This window comes from Simochromis diagramma, unplaced genomic scaffold (genome assembly GCF_900408965.1).
Source record: "Simochromis diagramma unplaced genomic scaffold, fSimDia1.1 OVJJ01000753.1, whole genome shotgun sequence".
NCBI lineage: Eukaryota > Metazoa > Chordata > Actinopteri > Cichliformes > Cichlidae > Simochromis > Simochromis diagramma.
This window is the reverse complement of record NW_024387523.1, coordinates 8308741-8332369: the sequence shown is the minus strand read 5'-3', so window position 1 is coordinate 8332369 and position 23629 is coordinate 8308741. Positions and strand designations below refer to the sequence as shown.

The following is a 23629-nucleotide window of genomic DNA, read 5'->3' as shown; positions in this document are numbered from 1 at the left end:
TCATCTTAAGTTAGACTGTGGAGATGACTTTTAATACAATTTAGAAGATGATGACAGTACCCTGAATAAATAATGACCTCTAAGCTTTCAGATCATTGGCTTTCAGTTCGGCATATACATTTAATTCAAAAGATTTTACTTCAAGTCAAAAGTAGTGATAGCATGAAGCCCAGTGAATGTGTCATCTCCAAATGCTCCCTAAATGCTAATATTTTTCGCCTTTTTGGTGGCTCCATAATCTGCTTACAATTTTGCAAGCTGGTGATACCTCAAAATCACCTCAGATCCAACGCACGCAACAAAAAAACCCCATAATTTCACAGTCTTATGAACTGCTCGAGTCACATAACCAGGCAGTCCACGGCTCTGCTGGCCTGGACAAAGGCTTTAAGCTTTACTTGACACTCGGGGTTTCAGCGTCAGATGTAACATCAGTAGTCAAAATTATTCTCTGTGCCTGTCCTGCTAACAGAGTCACACAACCGGGAGTTAACCAGGTGGTGGGGAAATCCACAAATGTATCGAACTAAACTTGTGTATCAAAATAAAACATCGTATTCCTGATTGCATATATTGCAATATTTGTATACAAGGTAGTGCACGGATTACTAACAGCAGTTTCCGTAGTGTAGTGGTTATCACGTTCGCCTCACACGCGAAAGGTCCCCGGTTCGAAACCGGGCGGAAACAAGTTTTATAAATTTTTCTTTTCCACTCACAGCGACAGCCAAACTAAGAACAACTGAACGTCACAAAACACGTTCAGTTGTTCTTAGTTTAGGTTTTGCAATAAGACTTATGATCCAAGAGCACTGACAACTTTTCTAAGATCATCAAAACCATGCCATCAGCATGAACTTTAGCATTGTCTGCACATTAACTCATTTAATCCCCAAATAACCTCATGCATTTTACTCCTTAGACTTCCCCTACACACAATATGTTTAATTTTGTCAATGTAAGGGGGTTAAAACGGAACCCATTGTTGCTGGTGGGTTAACTATTAACCTGCCAAAGGTTAAGCTCACTTACAGTTATGTTCATTTATGATCCATGCTGAGCTCATTTACTTATTTTACTTACAAAAGTCTTATTTTATTACTAAAGTAAGACTTAATAACTCAAAATTTCAAGTTATATTCTCAAATCTGAGTATGAGTTAGTAAATTGAAATTATGAGATAACTTAAAATTCAACTTTTCCTTTTTGATAAAAATAATACTTATGGTTGGATTAGGGGACCCTGAACTATACCTCAATTATGCTGCAATACCCTTAAACTACTCGGGGTTTCCCATGATGTACTGCTGTTATGACTGAAGTGGACTGAAATTTTGCCTTATGGATGGCAAAAAAAAAAAAAAAAAATCCTAAATAGCCTTAATTCAGGAGCTCTACTTGAATTATTGAGTCTTTCGATGCTTTACAAACCAAAAAGCCCAACATGAGTTTCCCACATAGATCTACAGTATGTAATTAAGCATGCATAAAATATGTATTGCTATCTTACAGACAGTGAAACAAATAACAGACGAAACAACAAGACAACAACCTGAATTGCTTCAATAATAACAGTGTTTTATTTGCTCGGTTTAGCAACTGTACAACTGTCTCCTTCCTGAGAATATTGCTCACCTCAGGGGAGAGGGAACAGCGAGAGGATGAGAGGGAGGAGAGAAGGAACACAAAGGTGAGGGGAAGAATAGATAGACCAGAAGTAGAGAAGGATTAAAAAGGTATAAATAACTGCAGTGGAGGGAGGTAGAAAGGTGGGGGAGGAAAACAGGATAACAATTTCATATTTTAAAATCATGACCAAACCCTTGCGAATGAGGTCGACACCCTTAATTTAAAACAGCTCTTGGTGCGTTACAGATACAACTAGAGTGCAACAAAGACTAAATATTCTACTAATCACCTGAAAGTTTGACAAAGAGGAAACAACCCGACTGATGGCATGGTACAGAGAGCTTTAATATACAAACCAATCAAAATTTTAGAGGATAAGCAGAGAAACAACAGTTAAGCTGTTGCTAAACTTGTTCTTGTATTCCACAGTTAAGCAATGTTTTGAGTGAAATGTTCATTTGGCACAGGGCAAGCAGCTGTATAGTATTATTAGCACCTGCACTATAACTTAAAAACTACCCTCCCTCCATTTGTCCCTTCCACTCCTCCCTCCTGTTCTCCCCTCTCCAATATTTATTATTTACTAACAATTCATGCCTCAGAAATGTGTTAAAAATAGAGCTTCTTTGTATATTTACTTATGCAAGTTAACTTTAAAGTTGCATGTAGCAGTTTTTATATTTAAAAAGACCTATAGCTGTTGCATTTTTTTTAATACTCAAATGTTTATGCTGTATCTTGATGCCTGAGATAAAGAAGTCTAGAGTGGGGTGAAAAGAAGAGAAAAGAGATGAAATTATGAGCAACCGTGGTGTAAATCGATCACTTTTGTTCATACAAAGTTTAAGAAAACAGAGGCATACTGCAGGGATGAACATAGCAACAACAACCACAATAATAATAATAATATAAAAGCATGTTTAAAGAACTTTATGAAATCATCTTCATCATCCTCCTCATGCAGGCTCTTCAGTTCCAGTTGCTTCCTCCTGCGTTTGTGGAGTGTCAGTCATGTGTTCTCGTGGCAAAGATTGGTGGGTCCATTCACCAAAAATACCTGTCCAGTCCTTCAAGTGAGCTTCCCAGACATTTTATTTGAATCTTCAAAGATTTAAATGAGTAATGAGTCATTCTGGAAAAAAAGGGTTTCTTTTTGAGGATATGTGATGAGACAGAAGAGGGTTTCTCTGGATACAAAAAGGCAATAATACAACTGAAGTACAAAACAACACAACATTGGCCAAAACATGACTTTTTTCCAGAGAGAACGAGGGGGGGAGGGGCTGATTGTTTCAGTTTGTCGTGTCTGCTGTTCATCGGTTTTCCACGTCAGACCTTCATCACTCTGTCCACCTGCCGATTCTTCTCAGTCTCTTATTAAATTCCCGAGAACTACCAAACTCCCGGGCCCTCTTTTCCTGTCCTGCATTTGGATTCACTGCATCAAAAACCGCCAAGTTGGTTAGATCCCGGGCTAATGTGGGCGGGTCTGGTTGATCATCTTGAGCCGTGATTGGTCGATGACGTCCAGCAGGTTCTTGGCGTCAACTGCGAGGGCGTGAGCTGCCATTAGCATCTGTTTCTTGTAGTCCTTTTGTAAACTGTCGAAACAGACACAGCTTTTACTACATGAGCCCCGACGTAAAAATAAATCAAGAAAACGCGCCGTTAACGTGTTAATCCTCACCTTGTCATGACATACTGCTGCGCCAACTTCATCTTCGCTATCAACTCGGCCAGATCTGAATTCAGCAGCTTCTGGGCCATTTCAATCTATGAAAAGACAAAGAAAATGTCAGGATCAGATGATAAATGATAACTTCCAAAGGAAGAAGATCAAAGAAATGTATTTACTTCAATACCAAAAGTGGCTTTAAAATGACAACACAGGTGCTTTGCCTGTTAGGGTACATTTCTCACATCTATGTGGACCTCAGTTGCATCGGCTTCAGTGGGACAGGAGACACATCTTTACGGGTTATTTTTTAAGCACTCTGTCTCTATGGACACCTTAGCTACAACGTTACCTTTTACACTACGGTGTCGTTAGCAAATATGCCTTGTAGTAGTACTACATAAGGAAACCCTTACTCAAGCTGTCGTAGCAGACAAAGAACAGACATTCCTTTTGTTGGTTTTTTAAGAAGGAAGATTCAGTGTACAAGACTGGATAAACAATGTTTCGCCAATGAGTAGTTGCTGTGACAAGAAATTAAGAAACTCTCATGAAAAAGATCAAAAATAACTCCAAAAACAAACGAAAGACAGTTTATCTACCGTAGTTTTCAACCTATCACTGAACCCTTTTAGTGGTTTTCTCTTATCACAGGAGTTTCTTTGTACCTCTCTGTGTGTGCTGGCTGGCAGCACAGGAATCGTCTCATCCACTGTGGCCAGCAGAGTCCTCAGAGCCAAACCCACTTCCTATGACAATAAACACATACAATCATAAGTTTGTAGTATTAAACTGGCTCTTCCACACCCTAATATTTTCTCAATTTTCACACTCTGCCAGTGTAACACAAAGTGTAAATAACAGTGAAGGTTGTCTGAAGATCTTAACCGTGACGTTCACCCTACCTTGACCATGGGGACGTACTCCTCCGGGGCAGCGGGCTGGATCCTGTTCGACATCTCGATCACAGCTTTAACCAGTCCCGTCACATTCTCATACACTTTGTCGTTGGAACGATCCAAGTTGGCAGTGGGAGGTGGGCTGATCTCTTGAGGCTGCAACTGTACCAGCAGACCGGAGTAAGACTTACTCATAAAGATTTAAGTTTCCAATTCATTGCTATTTTTTCTTAGTTTATTTCTTTTAAATATACAAATTTAAACAACGACTAACATCACTCAAACTGCCCACAGCTCTTTCTTCTGCCATGGTCAGGCAAGTGATGGTAGTTTCACACATTTAGCTGTAGGTGGCAGTATATGCAAAGATAAACTGGAGACAATCTATTTCTAGCCACAAGCATTTCTAGCTAATGATGAGAAACTGACTTTTCTACAGTGAGCAGCAGGCATGTTAGTACAGAATGGTTGTTAAGTGACAAACTCAAAGCTCAACTCTTTGTTAAGTGACTTTAATACAGATGTTAACACTAAGCAGACACTGCACATCTGCTGTGTGTAAGGTGGGCATTTATACAAAAAAGCCCTTTTAATTTGAACCATTTGAAAACGTTTTATGGCGTTTTCCAATTAAAACTCTGTACCTTGTTTTACAGATTTAAGGTACCAACGTAACTGTGTTTAAGCTACGAGACATTTTTAAATGTCGTGGTGAAGCAATTACTATTGAGACGTTAAAGCAAGGCTTAAGCAATTTGAAAGCCACAGTTTTCATTAACAAAATAAGGCAAAACCAAAACAATAAAAATAATAAAAGTTTTTCCAAATGATGGTGGACAATAACTCAGATTTGGAGGTAGATGTTTTTGATGCATCAAACTTTTGAGAAGTTCGTCATTTTAACTTCGATCATTAGACACAGTGTTAGACTTTTGCTACAAATCTACTGACATGTGCTATAATATCTACATCAATTTTTTCTTCACCAGGAGTATTGCTTGCACATTTTTAAAAAAAGGTTTTATATATGCAATCTATCTCTAACCAGCAGTTCATAACCACGGTTCCATTAATAACAACTGTTTTCTATTTTTTCCCCGTTTTTTTCTCTGGTGAAGAAAATGACTGAACGACTCTGAGAACATGAAAGTGACTGTAACTAGCAGCTGGCTAACTCTATAATGAGGACAGACACACAAAGATTAGCTTACCCTCCACGGCTTGGGGGAGGAAGAGGGCAGGGGAAGGAGTGGTGGTGGTCGGGTGGATGCGGTTTGAAAGGGGAGTGGTTGAAGGGGAACGCAGTACGCAGGTTGTGAAAAAAGGGAATGTGTCGGAGAGATGGATTGGTGGGTGTGTGGATGCGGTGCCGCGGGTCAGAAAATAAGGAATAAGAACAGAATGGAAGCAGGTTAAAGGAGTAGTGGATGGAAGTTAGTAACAGGGGGGAGAGAAGGAGTAAAAAGGGAGGGAGAGAAGAGGGACAGCACATTAGGCCAAAGCCAACCACAGGCAAGGCATGACATGGACCGGCATGCAACCCATCAGCACAATACCAAAGAACCAAATCAAAAGCTATGTGTAGGCAAGAGCGTGCAAATTACCACAGTAAAACACAGACTTCTATGAAACAGAGAAATGAAAGCCCGTTCCTAATCTTAATCATCTTTAAACCTCACGTTCTTGCTGGAATTTGTGTGTTCATATGCACCTTGACCCCGTCATTGTAGCTTTCTACGGGGCAGAGACTGGGCAGGTTGGTTAAGTTAGCTGGAGCTCCTGGGCGGGGTGGCTTTTTGGGAGGTGCCACAGGTTCTGGGGGAAAAAACAAAATTGTGGGTTAGCATCTTTGCCATGAAGCAACATAGCATGTACATTTTTATACAGATAACTAGACTATAATATGAGTTACATTTAAGAAACAGAATACAAAGTAGTTTAAAGTAGTTTACCACTGAAATGCTATAGCGACCGACATGTTCATGCGTCAACAATGCCAACTAATAATGTACCAGTTCTAATATTTTTCTTCCACCACAAATGTTGGGATGAAAATACTTATTATTTTCAATACTTGTCACCGTCTGTTTCTACTAAACATGTCAGTGTGTTTGCTCTCTCACCTGGTTTCCCAACAGGCTGGTAGATATGTTGACTTCCACCCTGTGCAGACAGACAGACACACTTAAATTTGTCCAGTAATCTCAGACTTTTATAAGTCTAGTATCAATAAATTCTCATCCACATTGACCAACCTTTTATTTAGGGGAATAAATCTCACAGAAACAATAAATGTAACATTCACAAATATAAACAAGCTAAATATAAGACAAAGTTGGAAGCTGCCATCGCATACCGAGAAGAATCACCAGCAATGTCCTCATTTTTGCCTAAGCTACAGGCTATTATAACCCTTGTGTACAGTTAACGTCCAGTTCTTCTGCCTTTAAAGTTCTCATGTGTCCTCTGTGGTCAAGTGGTCGGTATGTAGGCAGTGCCCTTCATGGCTCACAGACTGAAATACTTTCTCTTCTCCCGCCGTCTGCATTTCCTCTCCGTTTGTCTGAACGCGTTCCCCTCTGCCTCACTCTGGTTCTCTTTCTTTGAGCTTTTCTCTGCTTTTTCCCCTTTTTTTTTATAATCATCTCTCTGCTACCTCTCTATTACGTTTTTCTTAGCACCACAAGCATTTGTCCAACCATGCTCCACAGCTCAACGAAACCACAAGTGAATCCAATTTTAAAATGTCAAAGCACACACACACATACACACGCACACATAGACTGACCGGTGCTTGTAGTGTGCCGTCCTCCCTGTCGACGCTCCCTCTGCTGTTTCTGGACTCCGCCTTCTGCAGGGAGACACAGACATACAATGGATTAGAAAGGATTAAATATAAAAGCCATAAATATATATATTTTATACAGAAATATATGCACATTGTACCAGGCATTGCAGCAAAAGAATAAAATATGTAACATTTTATTTGTAATTCATAAAAACTGCTGCAAAATCATTTCATTTCCTAACCAAGCATCACAATTTAAAAGCAAAACTGATTTTGCAAAATTAAAATATTAGCAGCGACAATCAAAAAAAAAAAAACAGCCCTGCTCACAAAGAGATCACTACACGACTGAATAGTTCCAGCATCCCCTCGCTTTCTGTTCCAGTACCGTTTTGGTGAAGCACGCCTTGAAGAGATGCATCCTGGGAGAATATAGGTTGATGAAGTCAGGCGGAGGAATGCAGAGAGTGGAGGCCATCGAAAGAAGGGCGGGGATAAGGATCGAAAGTTTAATAGAAGGGGCGATAAAAGATGGAGCAGCTCAAGTCATAGAGAAACTGACGGTAGACGGCACAAAGAAATGCAGAAGTTTGCAAAAGACAGAGAAAACCTGAGTCAGAGGCGACTGGATGAGAAGGAAAAGGCAGGAGAAAAAGTTTTTCCAGAGGAAGAAAAGCTCCGCTGGGCACAGAGACTAAATCCTAAAGAGAAAAAGATCCAACTGCCTCACTGTCCTCTCTTTTTCTCCCTCCCACTCTTTCCATCTCTCTGGATCTCCTCCTGTTTCTCTCGCTCCTTCTTTCTGACGGGCGACTCCTCGTTCATTCCTCCCTCTCCCTCGCTCTTGCCAATCCCACTTCCTTTCTCCCTCCCTCTGTCCTCCTCTCTTTGCTTTTCTCTTTCCCTTCTTCCACTCTCCTGATGAGCCTGAACTCACACATCAAATTTACTTGCCTGTTTTGCCTTAAGCTCTTTTATTACTTCTGTAATTTTCCAGCACATATTCTACATTAACTTAGCCTGCATATCCCGAATCCAGCGCTCGTTTTCCCTCACAGCAAAAATTCCACTTGCTTCTTTCAAACGTACGACAGCAGCTTTCACTTGACTTCTCCAGCTGAACATGGTTCAAGAATGATTTTAGGCAGGAGTAACGGCCACAACAGCTGCCACTGGAGATTAAGGTTCACTCAGACTTTAGACCAGAAGTCAACACACCACTGATCACATGCGCTCTGTGCGGGAATGCGTTGCTAATTAGAGGCAAGCATTTAAACTACACCTGCAAAAGACTAGGTTTAAAAATGGATTTCAATCTGCACCAGCAAATATTATGAAGGTCAGCTGCCAAGAAAGAAAAACAGATAGCACGAGGCACTTCTAAAGAGCTCAAACACACATTTGGTTTTAATGTGACATTTATAACAGTTTCACTACTATTAATCTGCTGAGAATATCATGTGAACGTTTTTTATCGCATTCCTGGCAGGGTCACAGCGGCATACACGTCAGAATATTAATTTAACTAGACTTCAAATAGGCTTTGTAATACTACCTGCTCACTGACTGACCCTGCAGCTGACACAAATCCTGTGGACAGTGGGTTTTAATCTACAGCACTATTGATTTTAAAGCACACTACCTTGCGATTAAATCTATGTCTGTTGTTACATTTTCAGCTGCTGGAACCAAGATACTATCAGATTAGCTTCAGCTCAGCAGAGAATCTGTAGGGAGCAATTTTGGTTTTTACATCCATGCCCTGGGTAGTGAGTGCCAGTCAGTCCCTCTTTATGAGATTTCGAAAACGTGGCTGTTAAAGCTTTTATTGAAAAAATGTTTGAGGTGGCTGTGATTCAGGTGGTACATCCAAACCTGTCCACTAATTACATGAGTGAGAAACAAGTCATAAAGTGCAAAGGTTAAAAGGTGCCCCTCAGGTCCGCCCCCTTTGCCATTAATCTGGGTGTTAATTTCCCCAGGGGTCCAAGGTCCTCAAGGTTTGTGCAGCGAGGTATATAAAGTATCCAGAAAAAAAGAAAAAAAAAACCACCCCTGGTGTCAGCTAACAAACAAGATATCAGTCATTCAGCCCGTCATATCTGCCCTGACAGATTTCCTGGTCTATGAAGCAGTAGAACAGGAAATCATGTTAAACATGACAGGCCGACCCAGCAACTCCCCAGCGCTCATTACTCATGCTTGATTTTTTTCACTGCCTTTCAGCTCTCCAACATTTGGCTTAAAATTGAAAAACAGGCCATCGAGACAAGCAGAGAAACAATCTGACCTGAGCAGAGGAGAAAAACAGACTTGTTTTGCAAAAGCAGTATTTTGGCTCCTTTTTGGGGATTTCTCAGTGTCTGATGAGATAAATCAAGCATGCACGCACAACTGAGCCAGTTCAAAGATCTGAAAAAGACATTCTGCAGCTCGTCTGGCAACAACAGTGGACATGAAGAGGGTTTACCAAGTGGGAAAAAATCTCTCACTAATTTTATATTTACATCTTCATAAAGTATTTATTTGGATTTTTGTTCCATTTCGCAATCAAAATGATTTGCTGTTGTAAAAGATATCTCCTATGCTGGCATCTCTTCATTGGCTCCCTGTTAAATCAGAATTAAATTTAAAATCCTGCTCCTCACATGCTCTTCACAAGGTCTTAAATAATCAGGTGAATACTCAGGTCCCATCTTATCTTAATGACCTTATAGTACCGTATCTGCCCATTAGAGCTCTCCACTCTCTGACTGCAGGCTTACTTGTGATTCCTAGAGGATTTAAAAGTAGAATGGGAGGCAGAGTCTTCAGCTGTCAGGCCCCTCTTCTGTGGAACCAGCTTCCAGTTTGGATTCAGGAGACAGATACTATTGCTACTTTTAAGATAAGGCTTAAAACTTTCCTTTTTGATAAACCATATAGTCAGGGTTGAATCAGGTGACCTTGATTTCTTCCTTAGTTTAGAGATTCCCATGATGCATTGAGTGTTTCTTCTTCAGTTACCTTTTTCACTCTGTGTTTATACACCGCTCTGCATTTAATTATTAGTTATTATTCATCTCTGGCTCTCTTCCACAGCATGTTTTTGTCCTCTCTTCAGTCGCTCACCCCCAACTGGTCATGGGAGCTGGCCGCCCCTCCTTGTCCCTGATGCTGCTGCAGGTTTTTCCTTCCCACTGTCACCAAAGCACTTGCTAATAGCGGCTTGTTGGGGATTTCTCTGTTTTCTTTGTATGATTGTAGGGCTCATACCTTACAATATAAAGCGCCCTGAGGCAACTGTTGTTGTGATTAGGTGCTATATAAATAAAATGGAATTGAATTTATTTGTGTCTTTTGTTTGCTTTTTAAAGTATAAATAAGCCACATGTGTTAATACTGAAAAGAGACAAATAATGCTGGTTTGGTTAGCTGACTTAAGGGGCAACTGAAGCCCTGCTTACCCCAGTTTATTTTGCTTTGGATTCATAATCTTCACTATGGATGTGACAAAGAAAAAAAAAACACTAGTGGCAATGTAGAAAGCTAAAATAGGAGGGAATATTTAAATGCAGCCACTATGAGTCTGTATAATTTAATTACCATGAAGCTCTCCTCCTGCTCCAACCACCGCTGGTCATCCTCCATCTGTTGCTGCTGCATCATCAGCCTTTCCTCCATCAGAGCCTGACCTACACACCCAATGTCCTGTAGAAAGAGAGAGAGAGAGAGAGGGAAAAAAAGGTCCTTAGGTGCGCCTTGTTATCAAGACGTAGCAGTGAAGGAATAAATCTTGCTTATCGTGATTTAATGATTATAATTAGTCAGTCCTGTGGAAAAACTAAGCACACCCCATTATTCAGTAGCTTGTAGAACCTGCTTTAGCTGCAATAACTTATAATAAGCATTTTCTGTACGACTTTCCTCAGTTCATTGGGCTTTACGGGAATTCGTTTATTCACAGCTCTCTTAAGGTCCCACCACAGCATTTCAAATTTCAAAGTCTGGACATTGACTTGGGCATTGGAACTTTTGTTTTTCGTCCTTTCTTACAAAGATTTGCTGTTGTGCTTGGGATTATTGTCCGGTTTAATGACGGACAGGTAGCCTCACAGAATACTTTGTTTTACAGAGGAGTTCGGCAAGTTGCCCAGATCCTGTAACTGCTAAAAAAAAAAAAAAAGAAATGTTCGATGAATTATGGCCCAAACATAACTTTGAAACATAACATCCACTTTAGGCTGTCTAAAGGACATTGTTCCATAAGTATGGACTGTTCAGATGCAAGTCATACTGCTATCTTCTTTTTAAAGAGAATAGGCTTTTTCCTGGAAATCCTTCCAAATAATCCTTTTTTTCCTAATTGTACTGTCATGAACTTTAACATTTTACATCAAGAGTCCTGTCAAAACCTCTTATTTCCCCCATACATGACTGTTCATAGTTTGATAAAAATGCTTGAAAGACAGTAGTTCAACATTTCTTAAATGCCGTTACACGATTCCTTAGCACGAAGCACTTTGTTTGGTCTGCTTGGAAAAGAAACTGCAGAAAAATTCAAGTGCATGTCCCGCACTACTGTGCTGTAACCAGCTCAGGTTGCCTAAAATGAAAAGTAAATTACACACACACAAACACACAGATACAAATCTTGAGATTTAATTTTAGCTTCGCCTGGCAACCAAACAAAACACATATGCAGGTCATAACTGCTTTAACCACTATGTGTTTTCTGTGTTTGATATGAGGCAAAAATTCAACAAACAGTTACGACAGTGGGTTCAGTGAGTGGCTGAGATGTTACACAAATTCATGTTTGACTGGTGAAAGTTCTGTGTCAAATGCATTTGTGGGCGCACACCTCCATATTCGGGCTCCATGGTGCAGTATGTTCAGGTCTGTGCGGATTCCAGGAATCAGTAGGAGGATAGCTGCCTCCAACTCCTCCACCTACACCACCATGTGCTGATTGCTGGAGGAGGACAGATTGAAAGTGGAAAAGAAAATCAGACAAAGAAAACAATCAAAAATATTTATGAACAAACAAGCAGTGTAAAGTTCTTCCTCTTTTGCAACATCTGGCTCTATGTTACTAGAAGATTTAAGAGTTTTATCTCTAAAGCAGTGTTGGTAGGAAAGAGAATGACGTCAATAGAAAGAAATAATGAGAAAATGGGGACTCAAAGACATAAAAGACGAAGGATTCACAGATAATAAAATAGCAGAAGAGAAAACTTTGATTATCATTCAACTTTCCACGTCTACGTTTTCACAAAAAGTCTGCTTTTAAAGACGCTCTAAACCAGTCAGATGATGGCAAAACAAACAGAAATCTACCGACATAAGAAGAACACTAGGAAATCAATGAATACTTATGAAAAACCACTACCAAAGCCAGTACCGGTAACTATTTCACTGACGGGCATGCAAATGGATTCAGAAAGTGTTAAAATCTCTTCAAATGCACTTTAAACCTCAGTCTAGTGTGCAATGCATGCAGAAATATACAGATGCTAATCTAAAGTCCGATGTTATCAAGTTAGGCTTAAATGGCAGTTTGAATTACGCACTCCTTATAAGGACCAAAGAAAAGCTTGCTGCCAGGAGCTGAAGAGTGGCTTTGATTTGTTAGTGTGTGTTTGTGTGTGCGCGCCCGTGTGTGTTTGTCCACGAGTAAGCGGCTTTTAGCACTACAGGAAATGCCTGCTGTCTGCCTGGTTTATGAGGAGAAGAATAACTGCACTCAAACTCTTTCTGTCCTTGCATGTCTCTCTTTGACTCAGACACATGCAGCAGTGTGTGCCTGACAGTCAGAGCTACTCCAGACTTAACACAGACTTTATTGGGTTGGCCTTATTGTGATGACAGCATTCACGCTTAGAGCTGATTTGTACAACCTTACAGATCTTTTTGTTTTGTTTTAGTATTACAGAATATCATTTACAGGTTTGTTTTTGAAACTGCTGACTGAATTGTTTTCCTTTTGCATTTTTTGCTCAGTCGTGACCAAAGATTTGTCTTGGCAGCAACTTTCATTTTTGTTTTGCTTTTTGTAAATATCTAACACAAATTGGGGGGGACAGTTTTGAAACAACAGAATTGTGTAACTGCTTACGGCATGTACAGCTGTGTGCAGATGCTTGGAAAAAGCCATTTTTTCAACCATCTTTTCACAGATGATGTAAAATGTCATGTGGGTCAAAGTGACCTTCGTCAGGTGCAATGAAACTATGCTCACCACAGTTTAAGATAATGGCAGAGTATATCAGACTACATAGATGTCAGTCATTAACAAGGAGTGGTTTATATATTAATGGACTGTCATTGTCCACATTAGGCCTTACAGCATCTAGCTCACTATCTATCTCTGTAGTGCTTCACAGGACAGCTGAATCTGAATAAGGCAGAACAGGAACGCACAGGTTCCTCACTGATGAAGATCTGTGTGCTTCTGTGTGCTGTTTACCGGAAAGTGGTTGTGCGGGGAGTTGCTGACGAAGCCTTCACTGGGGTAACCTGGTCTGCTAGGCTACAAACACAGAGAAAACAATTTGTGTTAATCAGCCACAACAAAGACTCGCACAGACATACAAGAAATAACAAGGACATGGGAGGATGGGAAACAAATGATTTCAAAAAGGCAGATCGAGCACAAACAGTCATTGAGTCTTACTTTAGGTGGTGCTTCATCTGGGTCCCATGAAACGGTGACTTGTCTCCTCATTTCCATTCGGAGTCTCTCTTCTTGCTGGAGCTTCTCTTCCTCCAGTATCGTGCTTCAGAAATTAAAACATTGCCAGAGAGGAAATTGAATCGAGCGGTCATGCACTCTTTTGGTTTAGTGCACTATTTCATCTTGACCAATGTACTGAAAGTCAAAGATTTTTAGAGAAATTAAAACAAACAATGTCATGTTTTTAGTACCAATTAAACTTAATGAAAAGGAAGAAGAAGAAAAACTCAAGGCAAAATTACTCCATGGGGTCAGATTGAGACAGAGGCCATCTCTATTATGGCAACAACATCAAAGTTTTACACCTAAAGCAAATTATTAAAAACTACCTTTAAACTACCTAAATACTAAATATTTTTAATACTTTTTTTATGTTTATTTTTTACCTGAGTTGTGTTTTGAGTTCAGTGAATCGCGGACGCTTGCTGGGGTCATATGACCAACATTTGGTCATCAAACTGTAGAGGGTGGGCGGACACTGGGGAGGCATCGCCAGGCGCTCCCCGTTTTCTATCCTGCCAATCACGTCATTGTTTTTCACCCCCTGGAAGGGCTTGATGCCGTACATCAAGATCTCCCACATGCATACACCTATGGGGGAGACGCAGACACGCAAAAGTCACCTACAGTGATGAATCACATCATCACACAGTGGCGCTGGATTAGAAAAAAAAAAAAAACTCACCGAACATCCAGACGTCACTTGCAGACGTGAATCTCCTAAAATTGATAGATTCAGGAGCCATCCACTTAATGGGAAGTTTACCTTTAGAAGCTGAGACACAAACACAGACACAGAGATAAGCACTAAGGCAGAGAATAGAAAAATTTATCACCAGTTAGTGTTTCAACAAAAAGGCTGCAATGAGTTGGTAACGCAGAGAACAGCTGATATAACGTGATGTCACCAGTAGATGGTGGTAACGCACTGGCAGCTAAATGTTATTTAAACGAAGACTACTGGCTGGTTTCAGGTCAGCATTGCACTTTCTTTGTTTCCCCATTTTATAGAATTCACAGGAGCCTTTTTACACACCTGTTAATGTGGAAATTACACAGAAACTCTAAGGATACTTAAAATCCGACTGAATGTTTTGTTGTTTCATTACCTTTGTAGTAAGAGCTGTCCTCCATGTATCGTGATAGACCAAAGTCTCCAAGCATCACACAGTCCACCGCAGAGACCAACACGTTGCGAGCTGCTATATCCCTATTTTTTATTTTTTTTTAAAAAGCAGGAAAAAAGAAAACCTAAAACCTACTGCTGTGATCCGTGTGTAGTCTCAACTGTAACATTATATTTATGAAACATAATATATTATCCTTACACACGCACACTCACAGACTCACAATGCAATGCTTCATTTGTCACATATGTGCATCCGATTGTGTAACATCCCAACTGTCATTTGTGATGCGAAATGATGATTCATGAGTCTGAAATCTCACTGTTGGGTAAACTGGTAAAATTGTAACAAGGCAGGGTGAATGTGGGAAGATCTTCAGAGAATGTTGTCATTAAAGGAAATATAATTTTGCACTTTTATATGTTTTGAGATTATATAAGAAACTGAAAGTCCTGCAGGTGTTCGTGTAGTTGAAAATGCCTTTTTAATTCAATTTCAGTATAATCTGTGGTGTTGGCACTAATAGTCTGAGCCCTCCACTCCCCCCCACCTCAATCAGGCTACAGAAGCATATGTGTGTGTGTTTACCTGTGTACAAAGCGTTTGCTCTCCAGGTAGGCCAGAGCTGTGCTGAGCTGGTAGGCATACAGGATGAGCGTGGCCAGGTCAAGGCTGTACTTCCTCACCTGAAGGAACGAGCGCAACTGTTGACAGAGAGAGAAAACAAAGGGAGGAAATGACAGAGGCACTGTTAAAAGATGAACCACGCTGACATACCAAGACTGAGCTTTTTATGGCTCTTGCCATCTCAAGAGAACTCGAATACCAAGATTATCCCACACACACAGTATGAGGGTTACCTCTCCAAGAGTACAGAGCTCCATGATGATCCACACCGGGTTCTCTGTGATCACGCCGATCAGCTTAACAATGTGAGGATGGTCAAACTGACGCATTGTCACTGCAAGGAAAAAAGACAGTAATAGCATCATCATGCATTTAATGCTAATGTGATGTGAGACACACTGACAAACACACAAAATTGCATCTTACGTGCTTCTTGCAGGAACTTTTCTCTGACGCTGTCAGAGGTACAGTTCTTACAGGTCTTAATGGCGACAGCTAGAGATGCTTTGTCCTGCAAACAAACAGCACACGAGACAGGAGTTAACAGATGATACACTGTAAAGCTCGCCGAAATAACACAGCAAGACTGTACAAGCCTTTTGGCCCACACGCATTAACAGAGAGGTGCGCATGTTGGTGTGTTTTCACATACTGGACAGTTGTAGACTCCTTGGTGTACATCGCCAAACTGACCCTCTCCAATGCAGCGGCCCAACTCTATCCTGTCCCTCTGGATCTCATAGTCCCGCGCTGAGAGGCAGAGTAAGAAGAGGAAAGGAAAAAGAATAGGGAAGGAAGTAAGGGCATTTTCAGTGGATGAAAAAAAGCAAGAACCTGTCACATTTGGCATTTATTTCAACACCATGGATGAGGTTTAAGCAAGAAAAATATATATATTTAGATAGTTTATTGTGGAAAAGTTTCCACGATATGCTTCTAAGTTAGTTTTAAATTATTTCTATCATTCTGGCAGTCTTACGCTGCCCTTTTAGGCAAACCCCATCCATTGGCACTAGTTTCACTTTACAACAAACCTAAAACAGTAGGACCTGGATCAAGCCTCTTCCTCTCTAACTAGATCAATGGTAAAACATGCACGCTGCAACACAGATCTGCAAACACACCAACAACATACAACATGAACATGCACACGAGTGTCCCAGTATAATGCACTTGTTCCTCTAATGATGTCTGTAGTGATGTTGCAGAGAAACTGCGGGGGGAAATACGATCAAGTAGTTGTGAAAAAGAATTTCAATTTGGGATCCAGAAGGATTGGAGAGAAACTGCTTGTTTTTTTGACATTAAAGCGTTATTAATATTTCCGCCTTGCTGAAAAAGCCCGGAAGCATTTCTGCGGCGGTGTATTAATGTCAGTTGCCAACTAACCGCAGGAAGCTCAAGTTGAAAAGGTTTATTGGGGTCGTTCACCATCGGGAACTTATTCTTTACAAGTTTAATTGTCTGTCAGGCTAAACAGAGCTCTGTTGTTTGGATTCAACCAACCCAAGCAAAACCAGTTCAGCAGTAACCAAACACACATTCCATTATGAAAGATTTACTGTAATTAAAACCACACTGATATTCACTTTCAGGAAATTAATAATTTCTTCAAACATAAAAGAAGTTGTGAAAGAACCATAACCACAAAACACAATTTAAAAAGAAACAAATTTAAAAAAAGTAGTAAAGACACGATAACAGCAGGATGGTGCAAGGAGAGCCAAGCCAAAACACAACAAATGCTGTTAGGTTGTTCCAGAGGTCTGCCTTTACTTCATGTTCCCAAGTTCTGATTGACTTATTAGTGTACTTCAGTACAAAGTGTTATATGTACTGAAGCATAATGATTTGTTTATGGATTGGCTCTCGCTCAGTTCCGACGCCCGAGTTCACCTTTACGAGCTGCGATCTACAAGATAAAAAATACCACTGAGTAAGAAAAGAAAAGAAAAAGCCCAAACAAAACTCAACAACAATTTAAGTCTTTTTTTTTCTTTTCCAGGTGTTAAAGATCAAATAAACAGCTAATGCTTATTCATTACTGGCTTTTCAATGCGCTTACTGGAGGTCATGGTCAAAAACACTACGATGTAAAAAACTACGATTCCTGGAAAAGAAAAATAACGAGAGAGAATGAAAGAGAGAGAGGGAGTTTTACCTTCAACTACTCCATAGCTCACTGTGTTGGCGATGGGGGGGAAAGAGGAAGAGAGAAAGAGATGGAGATGAAGAGACGGGGGGAGAGCCAGGCAGCAGCTTTAAGATTGAAACTAGCTCAGAAAACACAAACACACAAACGTGCGCAGACAACAATAACTGGCCGACTTTGCTCATTATCTGATAATTGTCGATACCGCCACAGAATAATTCAAAGATCTAAGCTTGCTCTCCAGCTGTTACCGTTTTACAGATTTTATTTTATACATTCAGCAGCCGGTATGACATGGACACACATACAAAGTCAGACACAGGATAGGAAAATATGTCTGCAGTGAGTCTGATTAGAGGAAGTCTCCTAAAGGAGACCAAAAAAAGCAAAGCAAAAAAAAAAAAAAAAAAAGGACAAAGAAAGAAAGAAAGAGCCAAGACAGAGACAGATAGAAAAAGACCTTGGGGGGGAAAGAGAACAGTCCATTTTCAAAGTTGGCCGCACAATCAAACACATAAGTACTCTGAACTGGCCAAAACATCCACATTAAAAATAATGGAGCTAAAGCCACGACTACTTACAGAACTACAGCCAAACAAACCAGCACATTCAGGCTTTTGACAAACGCATGAATGAATCCGACAGATGTGATGCGTCTCCATGACCACACGTACATGGCACAAGCTGCGGCCTCTAGCGTCTCTGCTGTTTAGAAAGGATGAAGGAAAACCAGCCAGAATTTGATAGCTGCTGCCTAACCAAACGCGGTTTAATGCAACTCCTCGGGTTCGTTGTGCGAGTGTGTTTCTTGGAAGCGATTCACACCACAACCTCGCTTATTAGGGAGCAGAATGAAATTAACGTTTGTTTGAGTACGAGAAATTTATAGCCGCCGTGTGCCAGTGCAACAGAAGCTGAGTTCTTAAGAGTCCTTAAGTACAAATGAGTTTAGAAAGAGAGCAAACTGAATAAGTGACTTACTTGAGGGCATGGTGTAGGTGTCCTCTTCATCAACTATCTCTGCATAGTCATCGGTTTCTGAAACATGACACACACACACACGCACAATAGCAAGACATTAAAACACACTTGGTACAAATGATGACACAAAAACTGGTTTACCGTTAAGAAGGGTCCATGACACAAACACCCGAGAAGAAACCCACCCTAAACTTAAAGCATGAAGCTAACTCAGAGTTTAAACAACTCCCGAGCAGAGAAACACCCACGTAGCTTCTTGCTCTGCCTTTCTCTCGCCTTCTTTCACACACAGACACACACACACCCACACACACACAAAAACACTTGGCGGATAGCGTCAGCTGAGCATGTGTTGTGAATATCTGTCTGTGTGAGAGCAGCTGGTTTGCAGGGAGGGACTTACTGTGGTGGCGGTAGAGGAGAAGGAGGAGGAGGAGGTAAAGAAAAGTAAAAGAGATGAGATGAAGACACAAAGCAGGGACAAACAGAAAATGAAAGGCAAAACAGTAAGGAGACTAGTTGAAAACTCAGTGAAGAGGAAGAAGCACTGAGGGAGAAATGCACAGAAGAGGAAGGAGCAATGTTGGGTCTAGCTGTCATGGGAGCAGATGGTAGTATTTAGGGTGAAATCTGTGCAGAATCAGACAGATAGCCAGAGAGAGAAGAGAGCCAGGAGGAAGAAGAAGAAGAAGAAGAAAAAAAAAAGACGGGGAAACATGGACCGAGTCGATCCTAACCAGATGGCGGCGTTTAAAATAAAATCAGTGTGCAGACTCAGCTGTTGGAAACAAGAGTCAAACATCTGCTGTCCTGCTCCCCTCGCAGCTCTGCTCGGGATTTATCAGGGACTGTGGGAAATGTGTTCCTAAATTTAATCAAAAATCCTTTTCTAAAGCCTGTGGCTGCTTTTCTCAAGAAAAGTCTCTGAAGCCAGACTTGTAGAGGAACTACGGGCTAGCTGCATAGTCATTTTAAATAAGGCGGGCCAAACAATACACCGGATGGTTGACAACATAAACTGCACTTATTTTGTTCTATTAGTGAGCAAAGTTATATTTGGATATTGTGGAACGTGTATATTTGCTCAGAGTCGCATAATGTGATTGATAAAAACTCTGATATTTGTGTGGTTAGCTGTTAGCTTTACATAAAACACAGAATCTAGGGGGGGAAAAAACACCTATCCTGACTCTGTCCAAGAACTTAAAACGTCCACGACAGATTGGAGAAGGTTTCCAAATGATTGCTGTCTAATTTATAAACACAGATTGCTAGCATACTGCAATCAATCAGAGTCAGTATGTGTTCAATATGTGGAATATGTCCCTTGTCTTTGCAACTGGGGCCTCCACTGGCTCTAGTTATAATCCTATATAAAAACAAGCTTGCTGAGCGCTCGTGTTACTTTACAGTTAAATTGCTCTCCTGCAACAACTAGAACACTCTTTGTGGAGAAATTTCTGTTTCAATCTTGAATCTTGCGGTTCTTGCTGTGCTGTGAATGTAAGTAGCACATTCACAGTCTACATTAATACTGTGGAATGTAAGTGTGAATTAATAACAGTTAAATCTGAATAAATTTCTGTGTGTGTGTGTGTCAACACCAACAGATTTTTAACTTTCACCAGTTTATCACCATGTTGTTACTAATAACCTACCAGCTTCACCACATTCAATCTCAAACTGACAGCAAATGCGCCAAAATCTCTTGGAAAGCAGCAGCCGACTACAAGTGGCTGCAGACTTGATCCGCATCTTTGAAGCACCCATTTCAAAGGCAATGAGATTGCTTGCTCATTGGACACAATTGCAATCATTTTGGGCATGCCGCGGTTTTCAACCACTGTTTTCCCTTGTGTGACTGTAGTACAAATGTCATTGTTACTGCTATTATAGAACACATTTCCCTATTTTTGCAAGATGCTAAAAAAAACCTTTTAATTAAACAGGCATCCATTTATTTAACCATTGCTACGCATGACTTATATTTCACAAGAGGGGAACGAAACAACATTTAGAAGCTTATTAAAAGCATGAACAGAATATCTGTTCATTTTGCATTTTACTTTTTTTCTTCACGTTTTTACATGTACAAAAATCCAATAAAATCCAGCTGGGGATAGAAGCTACACTCTAGCTTTTTGAGTATTTTGTGTAGCTTGCATAAATGCTCTCAGTCTATGAAAGAAATGGTTTTAGTTTTTACTAAGAGGTCACTCTGTATCACTCTGCATATTAAACCCCAGTGTGGTTTGGGATGTGTTCCACAGAAACAACCCTTTCTAAGCTTGAGAGGCCTAACTCTGCATTTCAGCTTTCGGTAGAGAGGGAATTTGTGTGTATGTGTGCGATCTAGCTGGCCCATTATAGCCAGGAATGCACCCGCTCTCGAATCCAGCAAGCCTCTCCCAACTCCTCTCCGTGAGTGTGCAAGTGTGTGCATGAACGCACAAGAGTACACGTGTGCACGATTTTGCATATGTGTAGCCAATTGTGTGTGTGTGTGTGTGTGTGTGTGTGTGTGTGTGTGTGTGTGTGTGTGTGTGTGGAGAACGACAGAGAGAAGCAGCTGCAGACGTTCCCGTAAAGAGAAAACACCACTGAATACACAAATTCTGTTTTTGGTGTCCCTTCCGGATGAAAGCAGACATTCGGCTTTGAAGACAATAATAGGAGATAATCACACAAACACTCAACTTAAACATGCAATAATAAAATCGCATGCTACTCTTGCTTACAGGTTATTTATCCATATATCCAATCATTTTGTATTAAAATTACATTACACAATATTTACACAACAAAGCACATATACCGCACTCACACACACACTTTCTCTCTCACACCACCACAACGCGCACTCCCCTTTCCCAGGAGAGTGCAGTGTTTTGGTGGAGGAGGACTAGGAAGAAGGAACATAAGAACAAAAGATTATAAACAACAGTATAACTTTACCATCCCCACTAAGATCTTCTGCAGGGTCCAGGAGAGCATGCAGGAAACGGGACAGCAGAGAAGGAGGACGACAAACAGCAGCGAGAGAGAGAGAGAAGCAGGAGGCAGAGCAGAGAGGAGAGAGAGAGAGAGAAGAGAGGTTAGAGCATGACATGCCATGAAACAACACGGTGATGTTGCAGGATCTGCAAAGCCAAACCATCAGCGGGCAGTTAGTTAAAATCCAAAATCTAATGAAGGGGGGAAAAATGCAACGTTAACATCTCCTTCAATTAATGCTGTGCAGGCTCATGTACAGTTAAAATACACATGTGTAGAAAACAGTGACAATAAGTCCAATGTGGTGTCAATAAAGTATGTTCTGTGTGTCAAGCTGTAAGCATGTGAGCTGGGGAGTTAATTACAGTGAGCAGACAGGGGATGCAGCTGTGTTTAATATGCGAGTTTCGTTGGAAGAACGGATACAGTGAGCAGGCAGTTACAACTGATCAAGGTTTCTCACATACCTCATTTTCTCACTCAATTCTTAGAACAAGAGAACGCCCCCAGTGACAACTTTTCGCTTTATTATTTTTGGCTTTTTTCACATTTTTTCCTTCTTAAATGGGAAATGTGGAAAAGTTTTGAATGCATATAAGAGAGTAAAAGTTTACAAGCTGTTTTTGCGAGTTTTACTAAAACACGCCGAGCTTGAAATTCCAAGCGTTGCATTTATCAGGTCTGTTTATCACATTTGGAAAAGTTTGGATGATTTTTAAAGGTTTCGGCTATGAAGCAGCTGCTGTCCAGACTCTCACACTCGTTTCTCCGAGCCGTCTTTTTAGTTACTGATGACAGCTGCCAACGCGACACTTGGAGACATGAGGTCAGCATTATGACCCATCCAGGATATCACGCAACTGACACGTACACAGAATAGAGCGATGGGATTCTGGTAGATGTGTAACATCCAATAAAATCCATGAATCCTTCTAGTATAGCAACTTCCCCATGTTGCTAAAAGCATTAGCATTAAAGGAAAATGAGGGATGAGTGTTTAGTAACTTTCTAGCATTGAACAAACAGTTAGCAGCTTGACTTGTTGACACTGCTCTGCTATACGCTACTCTGCTACATCTGCTGCAGACAGTGCTAAGAGTACTGGAAACAACCATGTGGGAGGGTGCTGTGCTGGTTTAAAGATGAGATGACAGTGTTTCTAAATGGTTCCAAGAACCAGGCAACATCTCTCATGTACACTCGCTAACCACTTTATTTAGGTACAGCTGTTAAACTTCTCGTTAATGATCATTTGTGATCAGCCAATCACATGTGAGCATCTCAGTGCATTTAGACATGCATATATGATCGAGACGATGCATCAGAATGTGGTAGAAAAGTGATTTATCTTAACAGACGCTGAATGTGTCATGGTTGTTGTATTTTGCTAACTGCTGATCTACTGAGATTTCCCTAAACAACTAACTCTGGGCTTTACAGAGAATGATCTGAACATGAGAAATAATCCTGTGAGTGACGGTTCACTGACTGAGAATCCCTGGTGGATGCCAGAGATCAGAGGAGAATGGTTAGTCTACTTCAAGCTGATAAGAAGGCAACAGTGACTCAAATAATCACTGGTTACAACCAAGGTATGCAGAAGAGCATCTCTGAATGCACAACATGTCAAACCTTGAAGCAGCATGAGAACTCACCAGTTGCCACTCCTGTCAGCTAAGAACAGGAAACTGACACTACAGTTCACACAACTTCACCAGCATTGGCCAACATAAGACAGGAAACTCACCTTTTCTGCTGAGTCTCAATTTCTGCTGACATTAAGACAGTTGGGTCAAAATTTGGTGTAAACAACATAAAAGCATGGATTCATTTTGTCTTGTATAGCACTGTATGGCACAGTGTGGTCCTTTTAGTACCAAACCCCACAGCTTAACTAAATATTGTCGCTGACCATGTCTGTTCCCTTATGACCACAGTATAACCATTCTCTGATGGCTGCTTCCAGCGGGATAAACCATCATGTCACAGAGCTCAAATCATCTCAAACGTGTTTCTTGAACATAACAGCAATTTCATTGTAC

General features: G+C 40.7%; 1 protein-coding gene and 1 non-coding gene across 12 annotated transcripts in view; one reads left to right on the top strand and one right to left on the bottom strand.

Moving 5' to 3' along the window:
- The first annotated feature begins 617 nt into the window (after nucleotides 1-617).
- Nucleotides 618-690, top strand: trnav-cac. The gene has a single exon. It is a non-coding gene; the product is annotated as a tRNA-Val (tRNA).
- Nucleotides 691-1557: 867 nt separating this feature from the next.
- Nucleotides 1558-23629, bottom strand: part of ptk2aa (protein tyrosine kinase 2aa) — a 63270-nt gene continuing 41198 nt past the window's right edge. For 4 of the 11 annotated variants that reach the window (XM_040021440.1, XM_040021448.1, XM_040021446.1 and 1 more), the window contains 22 exons: nucleotides 21549-21566; nucleotides 18594-18650; nucleotides 17622-17642; nucleotides 16113-16210; nucleotides 15887-15971; nucleotides 15694-15794; nucleotides 15422-15537; nucleotides 14816-14916; nucleotides 14392-14481; nucleotides 14093-14297; nucleotides 13647-13749; nucleotides 13440-13502; nucleotides 11835-11945; nucleotides 10577-10681; nucleotides 6992-7054; nucleotides 6327-6366; nucleotides 5915-6018; nucleotides 5415-5423; nucleotides 4210-4365; nucleotides 3973-4053; nucleotides 3317-3402; nucleotides 1558-3230 (listed from right to left, as the gene is read on the bottom strand). In XM_040021440.1, coding sequence (XP_039877374.1) covers nucleotides 3104-3230; nucleotides 3317-3402; nucleotides 3973-4053; nucleotides 4210-4365; nucleotides 5415-5423; nucleotides 5915-6018; nucleotides 6327-6366; nucleotides 6992-7054; nucleotides 10577-10681; nucleotides 11835-11945; nucleotides 13440-13502; nucleotides 13647-13749; nucleotides 14093-14297; nucleotides 14392-14481; nucleotides 14816-14916; nucleotides 15422-15537; nucleotides 15694-15794; nucleotides 15887-15971; nucleotides 16113-16210; nucleotides 17622-17642; nucleotides 18594-18650; nucleotides 21549-21566 — 1940 coding nt within the window. In that variant the 3' untranslated portion in view covers nucleotides 1558-3103. The remainder of the gene's footprint in view (nucleotides 3231-3316; nucleotides 3403-3972; nucleotides 4054-4209; nucleotides 4366-5414; nucleotides 5424-5914; nucleotides 6019-6326; nucleotides 6367-6991; nucleotides 7055-10576; nucleotides 10682-11834; nucleotides 11946-13439; nucleotides 13503-13646; nucleotides 13750-14092; nucleotides 14298-14391; nucleotides 14482-14815; nucleotides 14917-15421; nucleotides 15538-15693; nucleotides 15795-15886; nucleotides 15972-16112; nucleotides 16211-17621; nucleotides 17643-18593; nucleotides 18651-21548; nucleotides 21567-23629) is intronic. The other 7 variants (XM_040021445.1, XM_040021447.1, XM_040021444.1 and 4 more) reach the window with 6 other exon arrangements.